This window comes from Zootermopsis nevadensis, unplaced genomic scaffold (genome assembly GCF_977971745.1).
Source record: "Zootermopsis nevadensis isolate Lab colony 2312 unplaced genomic scaffold, Znev_1.0 Znev_ptg000023l, whole genome shotgun sequence".
In the NCBI taxonomy this organism is placed as follows: domain Eukaryota; kingdom Metazoa; phylum Arthropoda; class Insecta; order Blattodea; family Termopsidae; genus Zootermopsis; species Zootermopsis nevadensis.
Window position 1 is genome coordinate 74,784 of NW_028259155.1, and position 10,089 is coordinate 84,872.

Below are 10,089 nucleotides of genomic sequence, written 5' to 3' on the forward strand. Positions count from 1 at the left end.
TTTACCTATGTCCATGTATAAATTTTTTTCAAAAAAATATCATATTCGCCACTTCCATTACATTTATTTCGCTCAAAAGCTATTTACCGTATTTTCTCATTAACATTTTACCTTATACTTTCTTAGGAAAAACTCAGTCCTTGAATTTTATTACAATTTACTAAAATATCTGTGCAATTGAGAGAAGATAATTTTTCTTTTTCCTTTGGTATGCATAAGTTCAAATCAGGCTACGAAGGTAGAAATGGCAGTAGGAGGGCGGTTCAGTGAAGCAGCAGCTTTTGTGAAGAGTTTGTATTTTGATCCATTCAAGTGGTATGTTATACTTGTAGTTATTTCTTATTCTTGTAAGTTTATTCATATGTACTTTTACTCTGGATAGCTGTGATGAACATATGGATTATGATCTTGTGGATTGCTACGACGTGTAGTACTTTAGGTGCTTTCCAGCATTTCGGAGTAACGGATCGCCTCCATCTTCTGGGTTTAGGTTGGACGGCAGACACTAAATTATCAAAAAGTTTTTTTAAATAAAAATGTATTATTTATGTTGAATGAATTTTGAATTTAGTGAATAAACGAATCAGACTTCTCCAACCATACTGACATCATCATTTTGAATCCCAGAGTTTAGTTCAGTTCTTACCTCAAAGGAAGTACTGTACATCTCTAATAATGTGAGTTGATTATACTGTTCAAGAAAATTAATGATTTGTTCTGAGACATTTATGAAAACCTATGTATTCACGCTGTGGACATAATGTGTAGCATTTGGTACAGACTTATGCTTTAAGGGGTCAACAATATGTTTTGTAGTATCAGGTAATTATTTTTCATCATACAGAGTGGTACACAGAAGTTAACAGCATGCAGCTGTTGACCTAGGATTATACAGCAGTTATCTGTAATTTTGTTTAATTTACAGGTCACTGGTGAAGAGTTTTTCTCTTTTCGCTCTAGGAGTGCATATTGCCAAAGAGTGCACTGGTTTGGAAATAATGCCTCCAGTCACACAGTAAGGTGGGATTGAACTCTTGTGAGCAATGGAGAAGTTATTACTGCTATCATCCTTTACTATAATGTTGACATGGATGGTACCTGGATCTTGCAGTCAGACCAACATTGTTCTCATCATAGCTGATGATCAAGATCTTATATTAGGAGGACTCGTAAGTGCATTTGTGAGAATCAGAAAGAAATAACGAATTATGTAGTTATTCTGTAATAAATATATTTGGTAAAAGTACATTCTCTTATTTTCCCATCCATTATAATTGCAAATTGCACATACACATCTCAGGTATTCCTTATAAAATGCAGTTTCAAAATATGCAATTTCATTTTAATGTTCTCGCCTGATTTAGATGCTTTTCAATGAATAACACAGTCATTAATGTGAATTATTTCCCGGCCGATCAAATGACATGGGGGGGAGTACAGTGTTATATGGTTGGAAGAGGAGGAATGCAACGGTAGATGGGATTTCCTGTTTCGATTTATGCACTTTGCTCTGTGTGACTTTTCTTTGTAGCACAATTGTCACATAAATTGAGGAGTGCCTGTATGTTCTTCATGAAGTACTTGTTGCAGTTAACAACTTGTAACTGAACATTGTTGTTGAGTGGTTAGCTGTTGTGATTTATATTCAGGAACTCCTAGAGTCAATTCTTGGCCCAGAGATGAGCTATTCTGACTTAGGTGTCTCATGCTCTTCTTAATTCCTTTAATTAGGCCACAGTTCCTTCCTTCCATGCCCTTTCCAGTTCATAATTCACCAGTCATCCCATAATTAAATACTATATAGTCAGTGACTGTGTTAAATATCGTAAACCTTAAATAGATAAATATCTTACCTTACTTTCCCAGTCAAGCTGTCTGTCCATTTTAAGAGCATGTTTTGTGTTGTTTTTAAAGGTGCAACTACAAAGGTAAGATTAACCTAATTTTGCACATATACAATATTACTGGGTGCATATCAGAAACTGTAGTCTTCCTCATTCATTGTATAAGCTGCTCAAAATTTTAAGAGACTTAATCTGACCATGAAGAATACTTCGAGTATGCTTGTTTCCATTCGTCTTCCTCATAAACTAGTTCTGATAGTTTTAATTTTCTGCAGTGCTGCATGTTAGTGGAGTTGTAGATATTTGTTGCATTAAATATGGGGATAGGGAGTGTTACATAAATAATTCCTTATTACTCTGTGCTGTAATTGTGTCAGATTGTCTGAAACTCATATGAGTGTGTTTATGCATTTGTCCACACTCAGAAAAAGTGTTAGTGTACCATAATTTTGTATTCCAGACTCCTATGGTGAAAACACAGAACATCATTGCAAATATGGGAGTAACTTTTACCAATGCAGTGAGTATGATTGCCCTTGTCATGTAGTGTTAAACAGACTGACTGTTCCTCATAGGCTGTCTTCATATAAAATTAATTTAAAATCACCACCTTGTGACCGTGTTCTGAGTATTGTGTGCATTGGGATGTAATGGTGGCTGGTTCTCACCAAATAACCAGTTCTGTTGGTTCTTCTGAAGTGCTTGTTACATCCAGCAGTTGTTTCATGATAATATTCGGGAAACCTTGTAAAAGGGCACAGATTTCAGAAATATAAAATAATCCAGGAAATGGTAAATTTCTCACAGTTCGTGACAACCCCAATTTGTTGTCCCAGTCGGGCATCAATATTTAGTGGGCAGTACCAACACAATCATCTCACACTCAACAACTCTGTGAGTGGTGGCTGCAGTGGTCCTCACTGGCAGCAGCGTGTTGAGCCGCAGACTTGGCCTGCTATACTCCATCAAGCGGGCTACACCACATTCTATGCTGGAAAATACCTCAACCAAGTAAGCTAAAATTAATCTGAATTCAGTTCCTTCCTCAAAAATTAACCTCCCAAAGGATTAATTATACACAATGCACTGTAGCCTACAGCTGAGATTTTCAGATCTAGGAAGGATGGACTGGTCCCAAACCAGTACATTTAGGCTATGGTTACCTCGTGCAGGCGCATGAAAGTTTTGTATGTTGTAATAAAGAGCTACATGATGAATGCCAAGACTTTCAGTTTGAAATACAATAGTTTTACTTCATTTTGACTGATATTTGAATGCAATATTCTGAAGTGAAGATGATGTAATCTTAAAAGTTGTTCACAGAGGTAGTTAGTGCAAAATACTGACAATGTAGTTTTCTCATATCAGGTAATTATTTTCCATCATACACGACATGATATTGCAAAATATGTATGTGGGCTGTAGGTTGAGAACCCCTGTTATATTCATTGTTACAGATGTGTTATGTTCATTTAGAAGAAAGATATTTGCTAATGTTTGTTGTCACATGTATGTTTTGTTTTGTTTTTTTCTCTGTGAGTATGGGTACAAGAAAACTGGCGGCGTAGCTCATGTTCCTCCTGGCTGGGACTGGTGGATAGGCCTCGTCGGGAACTCCCGCTACTACAATTATACTCTTTCAGTGAATGGAACATCAGTATTTCACAGTGATGACTACTTCACTAATCTTATAGTTAAGTATCAATTCTTACTCTGTAACAAAAATCATGGCCAAGCTTATGCTGATGGGTATTCTAACCTAGCCCCAATTTGTCTTCTTTTATTTGGTAAGCAGATGGCATTTTTAGCAGCTTTCTTGTCCAGAAGTGACCCAGTAGATCTGGCTTTATTTTTAGTTTATGAATATGTCCTTGCAACTTGGGACTGTACATCAGTTATTTATAGATTTCAAAAAAGCCTATGACTCTGTGAAGAGAGAAGTGCTATATAATATTCTTATTGAATTTGGTATACCAAAGAAGCTAGTGGGTCTAATAAAAATGTGCTTAAATGAAACCTGCAGCAAAATTCGAGTAGGTAAATATGTATCTGAGACATTCCTCATCAAGAACGGTCTAAAACAAGGAGATGCTTTGTCTCCCTTGCTCTTTAACTTTGCGCTAGAATACGCCATCAGGAAGGTCCAAGGTAGGCAGGAGGGTTTGCAATTGAATGGGACACATCAGCTATTGGCATATGCTGATGATGTTAATTTATTGGGGGACGATATAAATACAATAAAGAGGAACGCAGAAGTTTTACTAGAGGCTGGTAGACAAGTGGGGCTGGAAGTAAATTCAGAAAAAACTAAGTACATGTTAGTATCTCGTCATCAGAAGACAGGCGGGCAAAATTATCTTAGGGTGGCTAATAAATCCTTTGAAAGGGTTACAAAGTTCAAATATTTGGGAACAACAATAACAAATCAAAATGATACTTGTGAGGAAGTTAGGAGGAGACTAAATTCCGGAAATGCTTGCTACTTCTCAGTCCAAAATATTTTGTCTTCCCGTCTGATTTCTAAGAACCTGAAAATTAAAGTATACAAAACAATAATATTGCCTGTTGTTTTGTATGGGTGCGAAACATGGTCTCTCACTCAGAGGGAGGAACACAGATTGCAGGTGTTTGAGAATCGGGTGTTGAGGAGGATATTTGGGCCTAAGAGGGAAGACGATGGGGCGTGGAGAAAACTGCACAATGACGAGCTTAAAAATCTGTACTGCTCCCCCAGTATTGTGAGGGTGATTAAGTCGAGAAGAGTGAGATGGGCGGGACATGTAGCGCGCATGGATGGGACAAGAGGTGTGCACCGGGTACTGGTTGGGAAACCTGAAGGGAAGAGACCGCTGGGGAGACCTAGACGTAGATGGGAGGATAATCTCAGGCGGGATCTATGGGAGATAGGAGTTGAAGGAAACTGGATTTTGTTGGCCCAGGACAGGGTCCGGTGGAGGGCTTTGGTTAATTCGGTGATGAACCTTCGGGTTCGGTAAGCCATCTAGTTAGTTAGTTAGTCCTTGCAACCTAATTCCCTAAGGTAAATTTTGATGATGTACAATCTTCCAACAGATAATTAGTGCAAAAATCTTGTTTCTCTCCTCCATGTAACATGTCCAGCTTATTGTAAACTGCTTGATTTCATAACCCCTGCAGTTAAATCAGGAGTGAGTAGAAATTGTGCAGAGTCAGTGGGCTAGTCACTCACTACTCATAAATGCACGCTTCAAAGACTAGGAAACCTCTGAAAGGAGGCGACGATGACCCACTACTGGGTTAAGCTACTAATAGGTCAGTTCTAGACAAGCCATATTAATGAAGACATTTATTGAGTTGCATCCCTATTTCTCACTTACTTTGTCTCTCATCAGTTAAAATAATTTCTTTCACATTTCATTCTTATGTTGTTCTTCCCTCAGTAAAATGAGTATTTCTTAATTTTAGAAAGAACTGCGATGTTTTATATTCAGTGATTTTTTTTAGAGATTTGTTGTTCTTTATGCAATTTATATATTTATTTAATATAATAGTATCATCAGCGTGAGTAAGTACATGATTTAAGATTCTTAGTTTCAGCCGCCCCATTTGTATTTTGGGCTTTTATTATGGGACAGCTTAGAGCATTTAAAAAGAAGTGAATTGGAAATGCAGCAGTAAAATACTGACCTGCGCAAAATTCACACGACACCATTGCATACATATCTTGGGTGCTTGGTAAGAAGGGCATACATGGGTACAAATTACATTATGTTTGATTTTTCTGTAGTGGTGAAAATGAAGACTGGTTTTCAGGTTTCTGACACTGTGTATTCATTCTCACTAAAAGGTCTAAGTTAATTCAAATTCCATTTTACTCTAGCCCTTCTTACCAAGCACCATCAGCTATACAAAACAAATATTAGAAAATATGTTTTATTTTCCTTTTTTATAATTTGGTGTGATGATGTATTATTTTCATTGCTGTATCAGTTCTTCATTATTCCTTATAGAAACTGTTCATTCCTGAATATTCCTCTCAAACCTTGATATCTAGCTACAAATCCACATGACATTACAACCCAGAAGACCAAGATCAATGTTTGCAGCCCACCCTATCCTTAGCCAGATGAATTCAATCCACACCTTCCAATTTTAGTACTGAAATTTTCTACATAATTTTGGGTCCTCCTGTTTGCTGTATAGCCAGACCATTTCATCCATCGTGATTCAGTTGTCCTAACGATATTAAGGAAGGGGAAGAGTCGTGTGTTCCTGCCATCAAGTTGTGCTAACCATCACACGCAAGACTGCTTCATAGATGCTTTACCTAGTAACTCCATGTATTTGTAGATATCATATGATATGCTGTCGAATATAATATAACCATGATAGACACATGATGCTCATTCAGAAGTGAAACAACCAGTGTTTTCTGTTAAAGAAAATGTATGGCCTGGAATTTCTTCATCAGCGACATGTAAAGGAGAAGAATTTTTTAATGGTGCTGGCTCCACCAGCACCACATGCACCATTTACTCCAGCTCCTGAATATAAAGACAGCTATAAGAATGTGACCGCCATGAGAACACCAAATTTTAATATACCTGTCTTTAAGGTGTGTGACATTTAATGTTTATTGATGGTAATGGAGGTGTATATATGCTTAAAACTATATTTAGCAAGAAGATTCTGTAGTTAAGGTGCTTCATCTTTTGTCAGATATAATATATCTGTTAATTTATTTTATGTTGCACTGCAGTTCTGCCATGAATGAAGCCAAGTTTTGTCATCATCAGCCCCTCTGCATTGAAAGTCCATGATTGTTTTCTGAACTGTGTTCCAGACGGATTTGAATATATGCCGTTTGGAAACATGGTCTTCACATAAACACAAGGATTTGCAATTAAAATTCTACATATTAATATTTTCAATCATATAGTACACATTTTCTATGTTCTGTAAAAAAATTATTCATTTAACATTTTCCTCAGTTTGATATTCAAAACCACAGGAATTCAGTTTCATTTACTATTTTTTTTAAAATTGAATGTTATAATAACAAAATTTATCACGTTAGGATAGGAAACTTAGCTGCGGAAGGGGGGATTATAATAATTTATGTAAGTGCATCAAATGGTGTTTTATGTATAACCATGTTTGTAAAATATATTTTGTTGTGACTGTTCACATGCACCATGTTAAATTGGAAAATCTGTCAATAGTAATATTATTGACACACTTCATTGACTTCCAGGATAAGCATTGGTTACTACGGATGTCACCATCGCCACTTCCTGACTCCATGTTGCCTGAATTAGACAGAGTTTACAGACAAAGATGGGAAACTCTGTTATCTGTAGATGACCTGGTAGAATCTATTGTTATTGAACTTTACTCTTTGGGACTGCTTGATAACACATATTTAATTGTAACTTCTGATCACGGATATCATGTCGGTAAGAAATGTCTTCTGTTCTATATATTTTAGTAAGTGGTATTTGGAGGGGTGCTATAATTTTTAAAATAGAAATTGACATACATCGTGTGTTTGTAGTTTGCTGGCTGGCAGTGATGGGTTGAGGCTGTAGGTGGCGTGTGTGTGCGTTGTTGTTTTCTCCCCATTTGCAGCAGAGGTAGAATTGAGCATTATTAATAGATCTGAATACAGTTATTGATCTACATCATGTGTTTGAAGGATAAAGGGATGGGTCTGTTTGGAGGAGTGGGGGTCTTAGACCAGAGCTCTGTTTTATATGACCGTTACACAGAAGCATTGTCAATAATTGTTATATATTGTTGGTTATGGTTACATAGTGAAGGACTAGGGTAATATAAGTGTTTATTATTATTATAAGTGCTGTTGATAAGGGCATAATTTAGGAATGTAAGTTATCGGTGATGGTGTCCATCCAGCTGGAACCAGTCCACATCATTAATTGCTTCTCCAGCATTCATCTATAATACTTTCTTCCTGTCGCTTTGGTACCAAATGTATGTAGTGACTAGTACTCATTTTTCACATTTTTGAAGTTCTAGGTTTGAATGTTGGCCCAGATTCCAGATAGGCTAGACTGAGGTTTCTGTGCTGGGGAATTTTATTAAATGATATTTATTGTAAATGATTCAGTCATTTTATTTAATAAATTATTATTTTAGTTAGTTATTTCACAGATTCTTTTCAGTATGTGGTGTACACCTGAATATTCGCTTCTGTTAAACATGTGAAACCTAACAATGAATAATTTAAGTAATCCTACTTTAACTGGGCTTTAGGTCAGTTTGGACTGCCGTGGGATAAGCGTCAGCCATATGAAATGGATATCCGCATCCCATTGATGATGCGAGGCCCAGGTTTACCACGCAAGCAGAAGGATGTTCGTCCAGTACTCAACATTGACTTTGCACCAACATTCCTGGCAATGGCAGGATTAGAACCACCAGCGTGGATGGATGGACTTCCTTTTTTCCCATTACTACAACAAAATGCAAATAATGGAACAAAAATAGATAGAAAGTTTTTGATAGAATACCATGGGGAAGGGAGTATGAAGACTATTTCATCTGATTGCCCATCTGATTATAGTGATACCTTATCGGTAAGTATTTTAAGTTCTTTTGTGCCCTAGGCCCTTTACATCTAATTTTTGGGTTCTCACTACACTTTGGTTGATCGTATTGTTGAAGTATCATATTGTTTTACAGATTTATTTGTTTTTCAGACCTGTGTTCCAGAGCAGATGTGTAAATGTCAAGACTCAAAAAACAACAGTTACACATGTGTGCGTCATCTTGAAGATCTCATATCTAATCACAATTTTTCATATGACTTTATATTCTGCAAATTTAGAGATTCAGAGGTGAGCCTGCAATAACCAAGCGTTCCACATAAGAGTCTAAAAAACTTTGGTCTAGCAAAGATTGTTGTTATCTTCACATTTATTTTTTAGTATATTTCTTTACTTTTGGTCTTTAAATATTTGTTGTAGTTTTTATGATGAATGTGCCTCATATGCCATCTAAATTACTGGCTCTTACGTATGACGTATTCTGCACAAAAATTAATCCAGTTATGTGTACTTCACAGTATTTCATCCTTTTTAAGTCGCTTAGATTACATAACTGATTTTTTAAAATAACTTTACATTTTTGTGCTGAATTACTGTAGTTTGTTGTGTTACTGTTACAGAACTTCACAGAAGCTTACGACCTGAATGTTGATCCTTACCAACTGAACAACTTGGCACCTTACTTGAGCTCCATTATAGAAAACAAGTATATTACATGGCTGGATCACCTTAAGTTTTGCAGTGGACTTACATGTCACATGTACCATGATTTAAATGTCCAGAATTCACCTTAGTGATTCTGATATGGTTTATAGGACAGTTTGACCATAATTATAATTATACACATGTTTTGCAGTGCCTGGCCTTTACCCTTTGTATCCAGTTCCATTGCTCATCTGCCACTGGTAAGCTGTAGTGTAGTATTGAGTTGGTTCTACTGTATTACACTCAATCACATGTGAATATTGCAAGAGAATGTAATACCACTTCCTCTCTTCACTTTTGCTGACTTTCAACAACAGAAATAAAGTTTTTTAGATGATTTATCACATTATATTTATCATAACCTACAGACAGCAATATGAAGTAATGTAAAGTCAAGTTAAGCTAAGCAGGAAGGCATTGGGGGGGAGCAGAGGTATAGCTCCTACTCATTCTCCTCGTTCTCAACCTCAACACTGGGTGGGGGTGAGCGGTCAGCAGCACGCCCCAGCATATACATTGCAACATGTTCACAATTACTTTCATGACAATCCATGTCATAGTAATTTGTGGAAAGGCTGTACCTTGGTTCAGCTGCCAGATATTTGTTTGGATGAAACTTTTGACAATGCTGAAAGAGAAGGAAATTCTTCGAGGCACAAAAGTGAATAATGTTTTACTAGATAAAAATTCCTCACATTTTTATATAACAATAAAATATGTAAAATTAGACCAACATACATCCTGTAACACTAAGTAATTTTCTGTTTAGACAGTGCTTATATGCTTTAAATTATAAATGGCATTTTAGAGAATTTACTGTTATTTCTTTTATATTATTAACTATTCAACAGATATGTTAACAGCAAAAAACTAATCAGGGCTGCATTTTGTCAGTATAATGTACATCTTACAACCTATGCAAGTAGACTAAAAATCATTCAAATATTGTCTCAATGTGAATTCTCTGTATTCTGGAAACCAATGGACGTCATAAT

The 10,089-nt window shown here is 36.3% G+C and overlaps 2 protein-coding genes across 2 annotated transcripts; both read left to right on the forward strand.

Moving 5' to 3' along the window:
• The first annotated feature begins 184 nt into the window (after positions 1–184).
• LOC147872854 (uncharacterized) lies at positions 185–1,243 on the forward strand. Its single transcript, XM_087354525.1, has 2 exons — positions 185–315; positions 926–1,243. The coding sequence occupies exons 1-2, from the start codon at positions 245–247 to the stop codon at positions 1,017–1,019; spliced, it is 165 nt and encodes a 54-aa protein (XP_087210651.1). The 5' UTR covers positions 185–244; the 3' UTR covers positions 1,020–1,243.
• LOC110835687 (N-acetylglucosamine-6-sulfatase) lies at positions 1,028–9,435 on the forward strand. The gene is made up of 9 exons (XM_022076170.2): positions 1,028–1,169; positions 2,305–2,364; positions 2,652–2,855; positions 3,385–3,537; positions 6,265–6,438; positions 7,078–7,279; positions 8,097–8,419; positions 8,543–8,680; positions 9,010–9,435. The coding sequence occupies exons 1-9, from the start codon at positions 1,044–1,046 to the stop codon at positions 9,181–9,183; spliced, it is 1,554 nt and encodes a 517-aa protein (XP_021931862.1). The 5' UTR covers positions 1,028–1,043; the 3' UTR covers positions 9,184–9,435.
• The last annotated feature ends 654 nt before the right edge of the window (positions 9,436–10,089 follow it).